The 20,280-nt window shown below is 32.3% G+C and overlaps 2 protein-coding genes and 1 non-coding gene across 5 annotated transcripts; 2 read left to right on the top strand and 1 right to left on the bottom strand.

Annotated features, from left to right (window-relative positions):
- Window positions 1-396: 396 nt before the first annotated feature.
- TRNAC-GCA (transfer RNA cysteine (anticodon GCA)) lies at window positions 397-468 on the bottom strand. Its single transcript has one exon. It is a non-coding gene; the product is annotated as a tRNA-Cys (tRNA).
- A 5,577-nt stretch (window positions 469-6,045) lies between these two features.
- On the top strand, window positions 6,046-9,576 carry LOC108347625 (pyruvate dehydrogenase E1 component subunit alpha-3, chloroplastic). 2 transcript variants are annotated; one of them, XM_017587002.2, is made up of 4 exons: window positions 6,046-6,178; window positions 6,332-6,578; window positions 7,361-8,141; window positions 9,072-9,576. In XM_017587002.2, the coding sequence occupies exons 2-4, from the start codon at window positions 6,342-6,344 to the stop codon at window positions 9,347-9,349; spliced, it is 1,296 nt and encodes a 431-aa protein (XP_017442491.1). In that variant the 5' UTR covers window positions 6,046-6,178; window positions 6,332-6,341; the 3' UTR covers window positions 9,350-9,576. The 2 variants fall into 2 exon arrangements, with proteins under 2 accessions (XP_017442491.1, XP_017442490.1); XM_017587001.2 differs by having other exon boundaries at window positions 6,076-6,217.
- A 1,154-nt stretch (window positions 9,577-10,730) lies between these two features.
- On the top strand, window positions 10,731-12,883 carry LOC108346967 (28 kDa ribonucleoprotein, chloroplastic). Of its 2 annotated transcripts, none has more exons than XM_017586042.2 (4): window positions 10,731-11,203; window positions 11,747-11,851; window positions 11,941-12,246; window positions 12,324-12,883. In XM_017586042.2, exons 1-4 carry the CDS (start codon window positions 10,832-10,834, stop codon window positions 12,402-12,404), a joined length of 864 nt encoding a protein of 287 aa, XP_017441531.1. In that variant the 5' UTR covers window positions 10,731-10,831; the 3' UTR covers window positions 12,405-12,883. The 2 variants fall into 2 exon arrangements, with proteins under 2 accessions (XP_017441531.1, XP_017441532.1); XM_017586043.2 differs by having other exon boundaries at window positions 10,733-11,203; window positions 11,747-11,848.
- The last annotated feature ends 7,397 nt before the right edge of the window (window positions 12,884-20,280 follow it).

Here is a 20,280-nt window from a genome sequence, read left to right as displayed (position 1 = left end):
TATACTTTTCTTCACAGAAATTGTAGTATATAATGGGGCAAAATTATGAGCAACTTGTAATTAGGAATTGTAACTAGTTCAAGTATTGTTATACTTAGGGAAACAGCTGATCAGTAGAAGTGGGGTAAAATGAAAGAAAACGTACAGAATATAAAAATAAAGACGTAATATTTTGACGAATTTGTATTTTGCTTTTATAAATTCATAGTTATTGGAGTTTTATTTGCACAAAATGGCATAAATGCTCCAGTTGCGTAATACTTTCTTGCAGGATATATGATGGGGTCAAATAATGGCCGAATTTATGATTGAAAGTGGGGCTTGCTTAAATAATTTGTGCACATAAAATTCACTTTTGGGGGGTAAAACATAATTAAAAATGAAAAGGGCACGAAAAGGGCCCAACCGGGTTCGAACCGGTGACCTCTTGATCTGCAGTCAAATGCTCTACCACTGAGCTATGGACCCAGTTGTGATTTCAAAGTGGGACTTAATTACATAAATAAAGTTCCCTGTTTTGGGAGTAAAACACAATTAAGGGCCCAACCAGGTGACCTCTTGATCTGCAGTCAAATGCTTTCCACTGAGCTATCTACCCATTTAAATTTGATAGAAATATGTCATTTCTTAGATTTATAACTAGAAAATTGATTCACAATTTGAAGCATTTCCATGCTTCTTTCTCTCTTCGATTATAGTAAATATCATACAATTACCGTATATAATTTATACTTATTATATATGTATATGTAAAGTTTATTTACTATTTTTTGAAGATATTTCTTAGTATTCATGTAATTGTAATATTATATACTTAATTACATCCATTTATTATTTTTTCAATTTACTCCCTTTAATAGTAAAAAAACTAATAAAGTTTCTCTTAATTTTTAGAATGTATCGATGTGACCATTATATTAAATCCCTTAATTAATTTGTCAAAACATTATTTTTATAAATTATTACTATACATTGATTAAAATTCATCTATATCTATGTTTTTAATAATATTTTAATATTTTTTTATTAATTAAGTACTTTCAACTCAACATTTTAAGATAATAAATTTGAATGATTCATTTTTATATGCGTTTAATTTCTTCTCCTCTTAATCCAATACATTTAATGTATATTTGAAAAAGAAATTGTTTTCTCTATTTCCATATATTTTGTCATTAATCACATTAGAATCACTTGAAAAAAGTCATTTTCTTAACTTGTTTAATTACATACTAAAATTTTATTGTTTGAATATCTAGTTCTAGTTCTATGTTCCTAAATTTTGGAACAATTTTATTACTCGATTTTGAAAATTACTTTGAAGTTGAATATTTCAGGTAAAAAAAATTATTTAAACTTTTTTATATAAAATCATTAGATAGATAACCTATATGTGAACGTGACTTGGAAATTAGATTTTTGATTTTATATGTAGGGATTGTGGTTGGTTAAGAAAAAATTTGAATGTTTGAACTTGAATGTTGTGTTTTGTATAATAAATTACTGTTTCACATGTTTTTAATTTAATACTCTTATTGATACATTGATCTCAAGGCTGGATTATATATGTCAATTATAGAATTTTTATAAATTGAGTTTTGAATATGATTAAAATAATTAGAATAAATTTCCCTGTCTTTAGTTTTATGAAATTGATGAGTTTAAACATGCACACTTTAAGTTAAGAGACTAAAATTTATTTGAAGTAAAAGAGATAGTGTTTGAGAAAATTATGGTTTGGATTAATCATTGAAATTGTATTATTAAAATACTTTTAAAATTATTCTTGAAATCTGGTATTTTTGAAAGAGTTATATTGTACTACAATGCTTATAGAGATTGATGAAATTTGTAAGAATTCGAGACCATTATTTTAGTTATTAATTAGGTACTCTACCATAGATCTCCTAACTTCGAAGATGGTTTAAGTCACATATATTAAAATATCAGGTGGTAAGAAATTGAGGAAGGGTTCTCACACCATGATGTTGGACTATCGAGGAGAAGGTTACATGTGGGTTACACAAATATCAATAACATGTGAGCCAACTATATAAGGGATCAACACCACTCTTTACCCAAAACCTTAAGGCAATGAGTTAATGGGTCTTTAATCTTTATATACTGCTATACTTTCTCATTTCTATCCAATGTGGGACTTGGACTCACACTTGGATTCCCAACAATATCCCCCTCAAGGGTGAGTCCCTTCCACATAGGTACACTCCCCCTCCAGCGAAAGCATTCCCAATCAACCACAATCACGAATAGCCCTTTTCAACCATCGTTCATCTTAACGAAACTCGCTTACCTAAATACCTTTGTTAGGAAGACTTTCGGTATATGGATCATTATACTAGTCGGTCACCAAGATAAACAATTGCCTCTGATACCACTGTTGGATCTATCGAGGAGACAAATCATCCTCGATAGACCCAACATATGACACATGTAGATGTATGATTTAAGTTGTGATGAACTTGTCCTGATTTTATGATTCACGAGTTTGCTTGCAAATTCATATCTTAGATTGAATCAGGTGTTAGTCTCTAGTAGAACGTATAATATGAGCCCTCCGAAATGTATGAGTCGATATTCTATTAGCTGAATATCTTTTAATAAATCAAATTCATGTGTGATTATCAATTAGTTGTAATCAACAAGTATACTAAATCACTCGTGTAATACTAAATAATTGTACGATAAAATAACATAAAATTCAAAATTATATTGAATGAAAAATATATTTCACAGATATAATTCATTTTTGTAATACTACAATAGTTAATGAAACCATAATATATATATATATATATTCTTTATTTTTAATTTGTGTTAATGTTTTCAAATCGTTATACACTTTACTTTCCATTTAATTATTTTCACTTTACTATACTTTATACTTTATGAACTTAGATCTAGTTATCTTGTTAATTTATTTTCAAATTATTTTATTATTTGATCATTCAATTTCTTTTTCATTGCAATAACTTTTTGTGCAATACTTTATGACTAATTCACTCTAATTAATATTTCTTATTTTTTTATAATTCTTCTATTATTTAAGTCAAATCTAGTCCTTTCTTCAAAATTCTAAAAGTTTTCTTATTGATCTCAAATTACAAAACAATAAAAGTGATTAAATTTTACTTACAGAAATTTTATCGAAATAATATATTCTTTAAATTTATAAAATCTCAAAGAAAAATCATAATCGAAGTTGAAAATTATGAAACATTACTAATCTAAATAGGAAAAAACTTACAATCATATTTAAATTTTGGTTTAAGATATTTAAAATACATTTTCACCAACACACTTACCATTCAAATTCGTAATAAAAATTGTTAAGAAATAACATCTGTTTACGGATATTTGCTTTATACTATAAACAGATAACAATGACAAACTAAAACATTGCATGTCATCTTATTTTAATATTAGTAACTGCTGAAGTAAAGAAAATCAATCCTAAAAATCCATTTCTATAGAAAAGAAAAGGAAGAAAAAAAAATATACGTATGGATAAGTATTGTGAAGATGATGAAAAAGACTTTGGACTATTTTCATAAATGCTTTGCCACGTGGCCATATAAATAAGGTTCACATTTTCATTCAATGTCTTCATACTTTCTTGTAACTATTATTCACTACCATTTCCAATATTCTCTCTCCTACTCAACGTTCATCCTTATTTCAACAATCATTTCAATTAAAATAATAAATAATAATAATAATAATAAATAATGCAAAACCTTTTCGATTATTAGCATAAGATTTCCATGTTAGCTCCTAGGGTATCACTAATGGTAATATGATATCAATGAGTCTGAAATAAACTTTTAGATCATAACAATAAAAGTTATTTTAAAAGTTAAATATAAATAAAATATTATTAAAATGTAAATCTTATTATACCATTCTTAATTATATATTAAAGCAAAAGTCATAAAGAAAATCACTTTACACGACTATAAATAATTTATTATGGTCAGTTTCGAGATATTTAGGATAAAAAATATATCTATTTGAGAAAAATTAACTATATCGTAATAAATTTATATTTAACAGAATTTTATAAACTAACTTGTTAAATAAAATTTACAATTTCATATATATATATATATATATATATATATATATATATATATATATATATATATATATATATATATATTGTACTTTATTCATATTATTATTTTTATATTTTTATATTTGAAGTATTGTTTGTATTTTTTTCACCGAATAGAGGAACGTTTATTTAAGTTACACATTGTCTCACCTCCTAAGTTATTTAAAATTATTATTAAATATATCGAAAAAGAAATTCTTAATTTATATGTTTTAAAATAACTATAAAAAATTACAGAATTTAAAATAAATAATACTAAAAAAAATCAAATTTATCAAATAATATTATCTAAATAAACTTTAATGAAAATAATACTAATGTAATCTGACACACAAATTTTAACTGATATGATTATAATACACTTTAAATAGTATTTTAATAATTAAATTTAAAGTTAAATATATATTTTTTCCTTAAGTTTTAGTAAAAATTAAAAATATTTTTTTTCAATTAATCTTTCAATTTTAAAAGTACGTAGATTTAGTTTTTATTAACTAAATTTTATTTGGTTTATCTAAAATTTCAAATGCTTTTATAATAGTATTTGAATTATTTATACTATTTAATATATTTTTATTTCAATATTAATTATGAAAACGTTTGAAATATTAAATAAATTTAATAACATTTGATTAAAAATACTAAATTTATATTGTTCTAAAAGTAAGACTAAATTAATCCAAAATTTAAAAAAAAATTATTTTTGACTAAAAGTAAATTAAGTAAAAACATAGTTAATCCTTAAATTTATATATAATGTAACCTTTTTATATCTTATGTAACATTTCAAAATTAAATTTATAGATTGAAGTTTATCTTCTATTTTTTATTTTATAACTTAATTATATTAATATTGAATATGAAACCTCTATTGTACTTTTTTTTTTACACAGAAATTATTTGCTTTCTTCTAGAAGAGAAGTGATTTCGTGTATCTTTTATATTTTAAATGCACCCCAAAAATAACCCATCATTTGTTGGTTTCCTAGTTATAGGTTACATCCTGTTTTATACTATTAAAACATGTTACAAGTTCAAACATATAAATATTGAATTGAAAATAAATGTTTCATTACGATAAAAATATACTATATTACTTTATTTTTTATAACAAATAATTAATATTTCTAATCAAAATATCATATACTTGTTAATTCCAAAAAAATAATTGTATAAATATTTCTAAAAAGAATTTAAATAAGTCAAACATATTTAACTATTCTTAGACATCATAATTATTAGAATCCACGATTCTTACGTGAAATCTCCCTTGGACCAAACTTTTTTGTAAGTTAAGTTTTTAATAGATATTACTATTTTAATTTTTCGTTTTTAGAAAAATACAAATTTATGGATGTTCTCAACTTAACATTATTTTTTCTTGTTTAATTTATCCATACGCATTCTTTTTTTCATAATAGTAATATATTTATTGGAGAATAAATTTGTCTTACCAAAAGAGTGATTATATATATATATATATATATATATATATATATATATGATTGTTTTCAATTTAAATAAAAGGATTTAAACAATATTTAGTGTGGGGTAAGAGATAAATAACCTATAAATTTCTTGAATACTTCTTAACACGTTTTATTTATGGTGTAAATTTGTTTCTTTTAGTTTACATTACAACAACTTTTATTTTGTAGGATTATTTTTTTAACTGTGTAAATGAGAAGAAATAATTTGGTAAAAATCAATGACAAATATAAGAACAATTGAAGATGTTTGGATGAAAAGGTCTAGAGAAAAAGTGACTTAAAAATATAAAAAATAACTACAATTTTTAAAGTTTTGTTCTTTTGTTCTCCGACCCATGTGCCATTTTAGTTTTTTCCTCACATCCCTCCCATCTTCACAACCAAACATCTTGTTCAAGATGACCATAAAACTCATTAAAAAATGGAAGCTTAAATTTGTGAATGTAGGAAAAGTTGGTTGGATTTTGTGGTATTCATTAATGTTTGTTTGCAATTAGAGTAGACAACAACATACATAGGCATAAAGAAAGTGTCACTCAACCCAACCTCAAAGACGGTTATCTCCAAGTCTCACTCCCTCGTTACCTCCGCCCCTGTTACTTACTTCCTTGTTTCTCCTACTTCTCTTCTCTTCTATAATAAAGCCCACTTTTTTGCTTCTTTTTCGCCTCAATTTGTCACACTGATTCCATTTGGCGTTTTGTTGCAGGGAGACCAAAATGTCTTTCACTGCAACCAAGTTCGCACCCTCTCCTCTTTCTCTCAATTCCACCACCCCCAGATCCAATGACAAGCCTCTCTCTTTCTCCTTCGATCACTCCAAAACCAACCCTTCTTCCTCTTTTCTTGGATCCACTCGCAAGCTTCTTCGCTTCACTGCTCTTGCCAAACCTCGTGCTCAGGCTCGTGCTTCTACCCCTGTTGCTGATGTTCTTCTCCAGCAAACCTCCAATCTGGTGACCCTTTCTCCTTCTTTCTTCATTGAAAAATTCCTGCTTTCGTGGATGGGTATTGGTTCTCTGACATGGGTTTGGTGAAAATAAAAAAGTTCCGTTTTTACTCAATTTAGCTCATTCGAGTTGGACCCAGTTTAATTTTTGAGCTGGCTGATTCAAATGTTAATTTTTTTCATATAAGTTATTATTTGGGTTGCTGTTTATTCTTTTTACAATACTTTGTTACTTAACAGTTCGTTTGGGTTGGAAATCTCAATTTTTTCATTCAATTGAGTTCACTGGAATTGGATCCGGTTTGCTTATGAGCTGCTTGATTCAAATGCCAATGTTTCTTGTTATTAATTTATCATTTGGGTTGCTGTTTTCAGATGTGTGGTTCGACAGACTGTGGTTATATATTTATATTTTACGGCACAAAAACTTAGATGCATTTCTACAAGTGTACTTGGTATTGTTCTTCAATGAGAATTGGAGTTTCACCTCAATTAATAAAGTAGTCCGTGTTCTTTTACCTTTAATGGAAACTTTTGTTACGTGAATTAGCTACGTGAAAATATGATTGAAAAGCAACCAAAAAAATCATCTATGGAATCGCGATGCGGTTAAGTTTTGTCCTATTTTATGTGGGTTTTAGTTGTGTTAATTGTCTAACTGGCTTCAGAAGTTCAGATTAATGAAAATTGTTGGTGTTGTGCTACTGCTAAAATATGTAAGTTCGGAAATTTTTTGTTTGGGAGTTAGTGTTTTGAGATTATTGCTTTTGTCTGGATTTGTGAGTGCAGCTTATTACTAAAGAGGAAGGGTTGGAGCTGTATGAAGACATGATACTAGGGAGGTTCTTCGAGGACAAATGTGCTGAGATGTATTATAGGGGCAAAATGTTTGGTTTTGTTCACTTGTACAATGGCCAAGAGGCTGTGTCAACTGGGTTCATCAAGCTTCTGAAGAAGGAGGATTATGTAGTGAGCACCTACAGAGATCATGTTCATGCATTGAGTAAGGGGGTCTCCTCTCGAGCCGTAATGAGTGAACTGTTTGGAAAGGCAACAGGATGCTGCCGAGGCCAGGGCGGTTCAATGCATATGTTCTCAAAAGAGCACAACATGCTTGGCGGTTTTGCATTCATTGGTGAAGGAATTCCAGTGGCCACTGGGGCTGCATTTTCGAGCAAATACAGAAAGGAGGTGTTGAATGAGGCAGATGCTGATCAGGTGACATTGGCTTTTTTCGGAGATGGGACTTGTAACAATGGCCAATTCTATGAATGCCTGAACATGGCAGCTCTGTGGAAATTGCCAATTGTGTTTGTGGTGGAGAATAATTTGTGGGCTATTGGAATGTCACATCTCAGAGCAACTTCAGATCCTCAGATATGGAAGAAAGGACCGGCGTTTGGAATGCCAGGGATTCATGTTGATGGGATGGATGTTTTGAAGGTCAGAGAGGTGGCAAAAGAGGCAATTGAAAGGGCTAGAAGGGGAGAGGGACCAACCCTAGTGGAATGTGAAACCTATAGATTTAGAGGACATTCATTGGCTGACCCTGATGAGCTTCGTGACCCTGGTGAGCATTTACTTGGATAATTTCTTCTCTTCATAGTTCTTAATTTTGAAGTGTGTATGTTGATGTTCCTTTGCACTTCTTGTGGTATTTATCTTCAGTGCACTTTGTATAATCATTACAAATTTACTTTGCCATATAGTTTGCTTAACTTGGTCTTAGATGAGTGATATTAATTGATGGAGGAGGTCATGCATTCTAAATTTTGTTAACAGTGTGAAGAGGTATTATACTCAGTGAAGAGAAATATGGCCTAAACAACCAATTTGTCAAACTTTAGTTATTTTTCTCACATTTGGAATAGCATTTTCAAATTTGTTTAAGCTTGGCTCACACAATACATTTCTATTTCTTAGGTACATATTATAATTGAAAGAAAAACTAACAGATTTAAAGCCAATGGTAGTAGAATAGAGAAGAAGTGTTATTAACCTGACTGAGAGTTTACACAGAATTATTAAAATGGTCTTGATTTAAAGAAAAATACTTGTGTGAATATTGAACCAATTCGTGTAAGGGTATGCATATTCTGATTGACGAACTTCGTCAGACTACAACATCCTGTCGGACGACACCTCAATCTATTAGATGACAACAATCTGGTCCTCTAACAGATGAAGTTGTCGTCTGATAGTTTGGCTTCAGTTGTTTTTGCTGTCTATTTTCTACCTTAATGTCATTCAAATTACACTGAAATATGATGGTTTTAGGCTTAGTTATTCTAGCATGGTAAATGGGTATCCTTTTAAGATGTTCTCATAAATAATAACTATGTTTTCTACTTACATATGCGTAGTAACCCACCGCAAGTAGTTAGGTGAATACATTTTTATTTCTTGATGAGTTTGAGTAAGCTTTGATAAAGTCTTTTGTTTGTGTATCTTGCTCATAAGTCATAATAGTTACTAATCATAAATTCTTGTGCTCTGGCAGCTGAGAAGGAACACTATGCTGGTAGGGACCCCATCACTGCACTGAAACAATACCTTTTTGAGAACAATTTAGCCAGTGAGCAAGAATTGAAGGCCATAGAGAAGAAAATCGATGAGATTCTTGATGATGCAGTTGAGTTTGCAGACAACAGCCCTCTTCCACCCCGTAGTCAGCTTCTGGAGAATGTGTTTGCTGATCCAAAAGGCTTTGGAATTGGACCAGATGGAAGGTATAGATGTGAGGATCCAAAATTCACTGAAGGCACTGCTCAAGTCTAATCTTTTCTTTCTTTCTTTCAACTTTCAGTTTTGTATCAGTGTTCTTTTCACATGCTTAATTAGTGATGAAATGCTACACAATGTCTAATATAAACAGGATTTGTTCTTTAGGTTGGAAACTTGGCTTTATGTGTCTTACATTTATCATTGTTTGTTGAACTAATGTCAAGAATGATGACAATCTTCATTATAGATCTTCATTGTATAATAAAACTTTTTGTTGTTTCTCTTTGCTCTTGCTTTTTATCAATTTACTGGTGAAATTCCATAGAACTATAATATAGATAGGATCAACGCTTCTTCTAGTGACTGAGTGAATGAGTGTTGTTTCTGTTGTGAATCTTTTCGAAAAATACGATTTTTTTTCCTTATAAATTAGTGAAAGCATTTTTATTAATCAATGTTAAATTGTTGTCAGTTTCACTGCAAATATGTGATTAAAGGTCTATAATGATTGTTGTCTAAATTTACTTGTACTATTTGCAAGAGATTTTTATGGAAGATTTTTAGTTTAATGGCCATGTAAGGTTTGTATAATGTTTTTATACTTTTATTAATAAAAACTTATCGTTATGCGATTTTAAATAATAAAAAGGTTACCATTTATGTAATTTTTTATATATTTATTATAAATTGTTTTACATACAATACTTTTTTATTTATTTATTGAGTGCAAAGTGTTTTTCTTGAAATCCATAATTTAATTTCTTATGCTTTTTTCACAAACATAATCTTATTTAATATTGTTATTTTAAAACTATTTTGGTTAAATTTGAACACAACTCGCAACTATTATGATTCACAAAAAGTTTAGAAGTTATAATTCTTTTAATTTATGAAGTCAAAGTATTAAACTAATTTAACTAAAATTGAAATTTTTAACCTTTTCAATCAGCACAAAATTAGGTGTAAAATAAAAAGTTTATAAATTATTTAAAAATAATAATTTTCGCATAAATGTTACAATATTACAAAGATATCATAAAAAGTCATAAATATTATATATATTGAATACATAGGTAATTTGTATAACATTTATTGTTATAATTTTAGTATTTATAACATAAAATTTTATCATTTTAATTTTCGATATTAAACTTTTGTTTTTAAGTATTAACATGACAGAAATTATGTTACTGGAGACGCTACCTGATACTACATGTCTGATGAAACCTATCCACTGTGCCAAAGAATTAGAAACCAAAATGATAAAAAAATCACAAACATATTTAAACGAAAATAAAATTTAATCTTTTAATTAAAAAATACTAAAAAGAAATATTCATGAATTATCACTGAAAAACAATTTTGTCAATTAAAACAATTTTCTAATTAGATTTTAGTTTTCATTCTGTACATTTTTCTTAGGTTTTTGAGATAGTGTTATAACTTAGGCGCAAGCTTAATTTGTTATCCTCTGTTCTATCTACTGCACTTCTCACACTTTCTCTTTGGGTGGATAAAAGCAAAACAAAACATAAAATGCCACACACCCTTTTTCACACTTTCTTTACACCACCTTCTTCTTCTTATGTGCTACCCTTCAAACTGTACAAACCCCAAGTGAAACGATTCGTTTTACATTTCGGGCTTCCACGGCGTTCCCGCACATCTCCAGAACCTTCATCATCTTCTTCTTTCACTTCGCAGAGGAAAACTAGGGAGGTGGTTGAAGAACGGATTAATGGAGAAGAATCTGTTTACCCTCAAAAAGGTGATGGTTTAGTGGATGAAGAAGATAACGAAAGGCTTGGAAAATCGTGTGAAGTGTACGTGTGCAACCTCCCCAGAAGCTGTGATGCAGCATACTTGCTTGACTTGTTCAGGCCATATGGGACCATTCTATCGGTTGAGGTTACACTCTTAGCTTCTCTTCCTCTTTTTTTTCTTTAATTACTGTTTCTGTTTTTTAATTTTGTTTTTTCATTATGAATTAGCTCGTCCAATTTATTCAGGAAAAACATGTCTGGTATTTTTGTTTTTAATTTTAGTTTATGTATTAACCAAAGGAAAATAATTCAAAAATGTCACTTTCATTCCTCATTCAAACTTAAATGTTCTTTTATAGTTTTTTGCAAAAATAAGGTGGCATTTCTAAATTGTGAATAAAGCTAGTTAGCAAAATATAATTCTGCAATTAAACTCCTAATTAGGAGTGTCTGACAAATGTAACATAAGGAAGAAGTATCTGTGCTCATGTAATAGGTTACAAGATTTTAGTTGTCAAATTTTGCTAGGCCAATTTGAAAACTGTTTATAAAGCAAAATTTCTGGTCATTATCATTATAATCTGAATTCTGACTCAACAATTCAGAAATGATAGGTGAGTGTTATGACTGAGAGTTTGGAATCAACATTAGGTCTTATCTTTATCGTGTTGTACTTGGTTTACTTCAGGTTTGCCGAAATGATGAGACTAATGAAAGTAAGGGTTGTGGTTACGTGACACTGGGATCTGTATACTCAGCAAGAAATGCAGTTGCTACATTGGATGGATCAGTTGTGAAACTCTCTCTCCTTTGCTCGTGTTAGAATCATTATGCATGTCTAGGTGTTTGATTTAGTTTCTTTTTTTCTGTTTTGGACTGAAGGATGTTGATGGGCGCGAAATGAGGGTTAGATTTTCAATTGAGGTGAATTCTAGAAGGAGGGGTTTTAATAAAGCGAACTCTTCCACCAAGAGGATCTTATACTATGAATCTTCTCATAAGCTGTATGTTGGCAATCTTCCTAAGACAATGAGACCTGAACAGCTGAGAGATCACTTTAGCAGATTTGGAAATATAGTTGGTGCCAGAGTATTGCTTGATTTTAAACAAGGGAAAAGTCGAGCCTATGCCTTTCTCTCCTTTCAATTAGAGGCGGAACGTGATGCAGCAATGTCTCTCAATGGAACAGTAAAATCTGCTTTGACCACTTTATGATTTTTGTTTCATTTGTTACTGTTTGTTGCTTAGTTTGATCTTTCTTGCAGGAATTTTATGGTCGAACACTAATAGTTAAAGAGGGTGTTGAGAGGACAGAGCCTTTAACTGAAGCTTCAGTGTCTGCATAACAATGGGAGCAATTTTGGTTTTACTCATGGAGGAAGATTTCTAGTGTGTATAGCTGAGGCATATTTGCGAGGCTTCTACACTAGAAAATGGTCGGTCAAGAAGAGGTGACCCTGTCACTGCGGCAGTTCAGCAAATATATGCGTTCATTCTATTCTATTTCTCTTGTATTTCAAATTGCAATGAGTAATATGAAGGTATTGTTGTTGAGTCAAATTTGTCTTTGAATTTAGCGATGGGATGAAATACTGCTACCATTGCTAGTACACATATTGCAGAGCATTGTGATGTAGAACATGAATAAACTCCATGCAGAGTAAAGCTAGTACATCACGAACAGGTGCCTTACTATAGGTCACAGTAGCATGTGTTAGTGTGTTTAGAAATGGGACTGTTTTTAATCTTGAAACTAATCCCAACACTATATTGTGGGTTGCCTTCATGAAAAGTGGCATGTAACACAGAAAAAGTGTTTTCTGGACCATTGAAGACGTTTTATTTTATAGTTTCTAGTTTACAGAGAGCTCACGATAGCAACACACGATATTGAGAAATATTGGATGAAAATAAAACAAATAAGAGAAAGTAAAATCCGAAAATATATATATATATATATATATATATATATATATATATATATATATATATATATATATATATATATATACTTGCAAAGTAGTCTATTATAGAGTAATTAGTATATACACTAATTGAGTAACCTTTATTTGAATTGACAAAAACACTTTCTCTTAGTTTAATTTAAATAATAAAATATATATATATATATATATATATATATATATATATATATATATATATATATATATATATATATCCAACTCAATTATCGATGGAGCATTATATCAATTTTTGTTTTTTATTGTTAACTTGTTCTTTTATAAAATATACTTTCTATATATTTATTGAATTGTTAGATAAATTTATAATTGAATTATTATGAATAAATGGTTGCAAAGGTTTTTTAACAAGACTTAATGTTTTTTTTTTCTATTTGAGATATTTATTCAATGTAATCTCTTAACTTTTTATTCCTAATTCATATCTCATTTTATTTATAAAAAATTAATATAATCTCTTTCGAGGTATTAACATGGTTTAGAAGGTAGTCACGTATAAATGAGATTCTGTTTCTTCAATCTTTCATTTTATTTTACTTATTTCTTGTCTTTATTTCTTCAACTTCCTTCACCTCTTTCATGGTCTTTTTCATTTCTCATCCTTCAATTTTCTGATACCATAACTTAAATTCATGAAAGATATAAAGTTTAAATTAAATGAAAACCCTTTCTCCCCAACTGTTCCACTTTTCATCACCTCCATCAACTCTCTCAGTATCAAGATAAACAATTACTCAAATTCTTCACCACCACATGTTTTCTATTTGGTGTTAATCAATCTTTTGACTTAACTTTCACTCGGACGAGTCTGGTAGCATTTTGGTGTTTTCTTCTTTATGGAATTCCTGGAAGTTGTTTCCTTCTTGTGAATTACATGATTTAAATTAATGTTGGGGTTGTTGAAAAATAAACAAAACAGAAGCTATTCTGTTACAGTGTGTGCGGTTGTGTATAAATAAGCATTGTATCATTCATTTACAAGCTAATAAAATTTTTGAGGTATTATTCAGTTTACTTGTGTGCATTTGTGAGTCTTTGACCGGTTGTTTCTCTGCATCCTGGTGTTGCTCAGCCGTGCGTGGTGGTGATCTCCAAAGGGGCTGAAACCCTAGCAGAGCTCGGGGTGCTTTCATTCTCTCTGATTCTCATTTTTCTCTGTCCACGTTCTGTCTCTCTCTCACTCTCACGTGCTCACATTACTTTTAGAGTAAAGTAATATCTGAGTGTGGGAAAATACAATTCTGCCCTTTTATTCTAATATGGTATCAAGAGCAAGGTTGCTATCCTGAGGTGTGTGGAAAAAGTGAGTATTGTAATCTGGAGGTGTGTGTATCCAGAACTGCAGAAAAGGAGGTTTCTTTGACTGGGTTTAGATCAAAGATTCAGAAAGAGAGTAGCAAGAAAGGATGGCTGGAATTGGAGGAATTCAGGGGTCATTACCTGTGTTTGATGGCAAGAATTTTGCAGATTGGAGGATCAAGATGTGGGCTGTGTTTGGCTTTCAGGATGTGTTGGAAATCATTGAAGATGGAGTGCCTGTGTTGAGTGAAAAGGCAACCCAAGAACAGAAGAAAGAACACAAGATACTGGAGAAACTGGACAGCAAGGCCAGGTTCTTGATGTATCAATGTGTAAGTCAGAAAATTTTCAACAAGATCTCTAATGCAGCCACTGCAAAGGAGATTTGGGGAATGCTGATGAAAACCTACGGTGATGGAGATAGAAATGCAAAGGTTAAACTGCAAGCTTTAAGAAGGAAATTTGAAACTCTGATCATGGAGGAAAGTGAAACCGTGGCTGAGTATTTTGATAAAGTCCAGGAGTTGGTGAATAAAATGAGAGTTTGTGGTGAAAAGGTAAATGATGAGTACATAGTAGATAAAGTCTTGAGAACCCTAACTCCCAGATTTGACTATGTGGTGACTGCTATTGAAGAAACCAGGAGAAGAGAGGATATTGACAGTGAGGAGCTACTGCATTCACTAGAGGCTCATGAGTTACGTCTCAATGAACGCAGGCAATGTCAGGAGCAGGTCCTACAGGCCAGATCACAATGGAGAGGTAAAAAGGGGTTCAAGAAAGGCGAGAAAGGAGGAAAGAAAGGAAAAGATTATGTGGATCAGCAAGGAGAAGAATCCACTGAATCTGGAAAAGAGAAGAAGGCAAAGAATGCTGATGGAGAATGGAAATTTGATAAGAAAAAGGTGAAGTGCTATAACTGCCAGAAGCTGGGTCACTATGCAAAGGAGTGCTGGAAGGGTGAAGGGGCCAAGAATAAACCTAAGAGGGCTAATCTGGTCCAAGAAGAATCAGATTCAGAGGCAGTAATTTTGATGGCCTATGATGATGATAAGCAACCAGAAAGTACTGTATGGTATCTTGACTCAGGCTGCTCAACTCACATGACTGGGAGAAAAGACTGGTTTGTGAGAATGCAGAAAGTGAAAAATAGGAAGATCAAATTTGCTGATAACAGCAGTTTGGAGGCAGAATGCTCTGGCAGAGTAGCTTTGAGGGGTGAAGATGGTAGAGAAGTTGTCATTGAAGAGGTACTGTATGTACCTGGGTTAAAGACTAATTTACTTAGTCTTGGACAATTACTTCAAAAGGGCTATGTAATGAAGATGGAAAACAATGGCCTGAGCATTTTCAACCAAGAGGGAAAAGAGGTGATCCAGGCTGAAATTTCCCAGAACAGAACGTTTAAAGTGGTGATGGAGGCAGTAGACCATCACTGTTTTACTGCAGCAGAAGAGGGAAATGAGTGGCTATGACATCTCAGATTTGGACATCTGAATTTTAAAGATCTATCAATGCTAAGTCAGAAGAATTTGGTGACTGGTTTATCAAAGGTAGATGTTCCAAGAACTGTTTGCAGGGAATGTGTCCAATGCAAACAGACCCGTGACAGTTTTCAAAGATTTTTACCTCAGAAAACTGTAGAGAAAATAGGAGTGGTGTACTCAGATGTTTGTGGCCCTATGCAAGTAGAGACACCTGGGGGCAGCAGGTATTTTCTACTATTTTTGGATGACTGGACCAGAAAATGTTGGGTGTATCTCTTAAAGAGAAAAGGGGAAGTACTGCAACATTTTCAGCAGTTCAAAAATATGGTTGAAAGGCAAAGTGGGAATAAACTGAAGATACTGAGAACAAATGGAGGAGGAGAATATGTCTCCACTGATTTCAGAGACTATTGTGGAAAAGAAGGGATTGTTCATGAGGTTACTCCTCCCTACACGCCTCAACACAATGGGGCAGCAGAGAGGAAAAATAGAACAATTCTAAACATGGTGAGGTGTATGCTGAAAAGCAAGGGACTACCTAGTTTCTTATGGGGTGAGGTTGTGTTGACAACCACCTATGTACTAAATCTGTCTCCAACAAAGAGACTCAAAGATGTCACACCAGAGGAAGCTTGGTCATGAGTGAAGCCAGATGTGAAGCATCTGAAAGTATTTGGGTCCCTATGCTACAAGCATGTTCCAGAACAGCTGAGAAAAAAGCTGGATGATAGAGGAATTCCACTAGTGATGATTGGGTATCATGTTACAGGAGGATACAAATTGTATGATCCTGTAACAGGTGCTGCTTCAGTCAGCAGGGATGTTAAAGTAGATGAAACTGGAGAATGGCAGTGAGAGGATAAAGAAAGAGAAAACCCAACCATTGTGTTGGAGAGTGAACCTGCAACAGAGTCAGAAGCATGCAGGAGGGAGGAAAGTGTTAGGAGGTCCTCTCGGGTTACTCAATTACCAACCTATTTGAGAGACTATGACCTAGCATATGAGGCCACTATCTCATCAGAAGGTAACTTTGTTCAGTTTGCATTAATAGCAGAAGCTGAACCTGTGAATTTTGATGAGGCAGTGAAGGATGAGAGATGAAACAGGGCCATGCAGGAGGAAATTGGGTCAATTGTGAAAAACCAGACGTGGGAACTGACTGAATTACCTCCTAACAAGAGACCCATAGCTCTAAAATGGATTTATAAGTCTAAGATAAATCCTCAAGGGGTTGTGACTAGATACAAAGCCAGATTGGTGGCTAAAGGTTTCTTACAGCAAGCTGGAATTGATTATGGAGAGGTGTTTGCACCTGTGGCCAGATTGGAGACAGTGAGACTGGTAGTGTTAGTGGCTGTACAAAACAACTGGGCTTTACATCAATTAGATGTAAAGTCTGCCTTCCTAAATGGGGACCTGGAAGAGGAAGTCTATGTGGTTCAACCTCAAGGTTTTGAAGTCAAGAAACACATGGACAAGGTATACAGGTTAAAGAAAGCCTTATATGGGCTTAAGCAAGCTCCAAGGGCTTGGAATCAGAAGATAGATGGATTCATGGGAAGCATTGGCTTTGAAAAATGCGTGTCTGAACATGGAGTTTATGTTCAGTGTTATGAGAAGAAGGACAAGAAGGATATGGTGATTGTGTGCCTGTATGTAGATGATATGTTGGTTACAGGCAGTAGTGATGAGAGAATTAACAAGTTCAAGGCCCAGATGCTAAAAGAGTTTGAGATGAGTGACCTGGGTAAACTGAGTTACTTTCTTGGGATTGAATTTACTACAACTGATACAGGTATGATGATGCATCAATCTAGATACATTACAGACATGTTAACTAAGTTTAACATGGATCAATGCAACTCTGCTATTACTCCAGCAGAGGTGGGCATAAAACTGGAGAAAGATCCTGAGGAAGAAGCTGTTGACCCGACTGAGTATAGAAGAATGGTTGGGAGCCTAAGGTACTTGTGCAATACAAGACCTGATATTAGCTACAGTGTGGGCTTGGTCAGCAGATTTAAGCAAAACCCCAGAGTGTCTCATCTGAATGCTGTAAAGAGGATCCTAAGGTATCTAAAAGGTACCACTGAATATGGAATTCTTCTGCCTAAGTATGGATCAGGAGGAGAGGGAAGAGTAATTGCTTACTCTGACTCTGACTGGTGTGGGGACAAGGGTGACAGGAAAAGCACAGCAGGATATGTGTTCTACTTTGATGGAGCACTTATCTCCTGGAGCTCTACTAAGGAACCTGTTGTAGCTCTGTCTTCATGTGAAGCAGAGTACATTGCGGCATGTGAAGCCACTTGTCAAGCAGCCTGGCTTGACTCACTGATGAAGGAGTTAAAGATTGAAGGGAGAGGGAAGGTCCGACTGCTTGTTGACAACAAGTCAGCCATTGACCTGACTAAGCACCCTACCTCACATGGTAGGAGCAAACACATCGAGACACAATTTCATTTCATCAGAGAGCAAGTAAGCAAGAAGAAGCTAGAGGTGGTGTTCTGCAGATCTGAAGACCAGATTGCAGACATTCTCACCAAAGTACTGAAGGGGGAACGCTTTCTAAAGCTTAGAAAGCATATCGGAGTGGAAAAGTTGAAGATTTCACCGATCAATCGGTAAAATGGGTTGAAAATTTTAGTTTTTCTTCAGAATCATGTTATCTTTACCGTTTTGTTTAGGAGGAGTGTTGAAAAATAAACAAAACAGAAGCTATTCTGTTACAGTGTGTGCAGTTGTGTATAAATAAGCATTGTATCATTCATTTACAAGCTAATAAAATTTTTGAGGTATTATTCAGTTTACTTGTGTGCATTTGTGAGTCTTTGACCGGTTGTTTCTCTGCATCCTGGTGTTGCTCAGCCGTGCGTGGTGGTGATCTCCAAAGGGGCTGAAACCCTAGCAGAGCTCGGGGTGCTTTCATTCTCTCTGATTCTCATTTTTCTCTGTCCACGTTCTGTCTCTCTCTCACTCTCACGTGCTCACATTACTTTTAGAGTAAAGTAATATCTGAGTGTGGGAAAATACAATTCTGCCCTTTTATTCTAATAGGGGTTGAGGATAAGGTTAGGGTTGGGACAATGTTTGATTTCATCATTGTTTAACAAATTTTCACTAATTGGCGTGATCATGTGCGTTCTTGAAAGAGAATTCTTTATAGGAGCTAATCTTGTTGAGGAAGTTTCAATATTTCTTCTTTAGCCTTCAGATCTTCTCCACCAACTAATTCTTTATTCAAGCATAAAAGTATCGTTATGGTGAGAAAATCCTTGTTGAGAGGTGTAGTCAAGAAATCCTTAAAAAAGTTTTCCTAGAGTCATTAACACATAATCACTTTTCAAACAATATCAATAAAGTTTTATCAACTATTTTGAATATTAAAGTATTTAAATAAATAATAAAATAATAGAAATATCACTTTTGAAGAAAGGGAATTAGCATAAAAAGATAAAATAAAATCTAAAAATCCATTCTTTTCACGTGTTCTTTTTTACAAAAACAATACTTTTGTTTCACAAATAGCTTTAATAATATATTAATAATATAATGCTAATCTTACAAATTTACATTGTTATTAGATAACTTATATTATTGCATATGAATTTGATTAAGTGTGAAACTTAGACAAATACTATTATGTGTTTTGAAAACAACGTTAGTTATTATTTTATTTAAAGATTTTCTTTTCTTGTTGAGTACCATAATATCTTAACGTCAATGAGACATAAACAAGTCTATATGAGAGATTAAGATATCATTTTTGACTAAAAACCTTAAGGTTCTCCCCCTCAAGTATGAGTCTCTCCACATTGAAACACCTCTCTCTCAAGCAACCATTGGTTTTAATACCATTGGGAGACCATATGGAGATTTAGCATTAATGGGACATGAAAAAACCCATATAAGAGATTATGATGTCAGTTTCAAATCAAAATATTAAGGAACAGGTTTATGAGACATTCTACTTATATATTGTTCATCTTACTCCTTTTTATCCAATGTCAGACTTTTAACTCACCTTGAATTCCTAACATGATTGAGATTTAACCAAGCCAAAGATGGTAGAGATGAAAGAAAGAAAAATCAATTGGGGTTAATCTTTCTAAAAATCCCATCTTTGACACCCATGAAGTTTACTCTCAAAGCGACTTGAGACGTTGAGATCCAACCAAATTTCTTTTGAATTAGTGAAGTCTACAAGAGAAAGCTTGAATGCTGAAAAAGGAGAATGAGAAATTAAAGTTGTTATGTCATGTTTGTAGATAATGCATTTCATTGTAAGAAAAAAAATGAAGGTTGTGGTAGTAGGTCTTCGGAGCCAATTGGTACATGTTACTACAACAATCTCTCTTTGATCAATTGTTCCACGATAAATTAAACTCTTTGGTTGTGGTTGACCTCTAGTATGTGCACCATGGTATAATTGATGTGGTTTTCAACAATTGTCT

The sequence above is a fragment of the Vigna angularis genome, chromosome 9, assembly GCF_016808095.1.
Source record: "Vigna angularis cultivar LongXiaoDou No.4 chromosome 9, ASM1680809v1, whole genome shotgun sequence".
NCBI lineage: Eukaryota > Viridiplantae > Streptophyta > Magnoliopsida > Fabales > Fabaceae > Vigna > Vigna angularis.
Note: the sequence above shows the minus strand (reverse complement) of the source record. Positions and strands in the feature narration are given on the sequence as shown.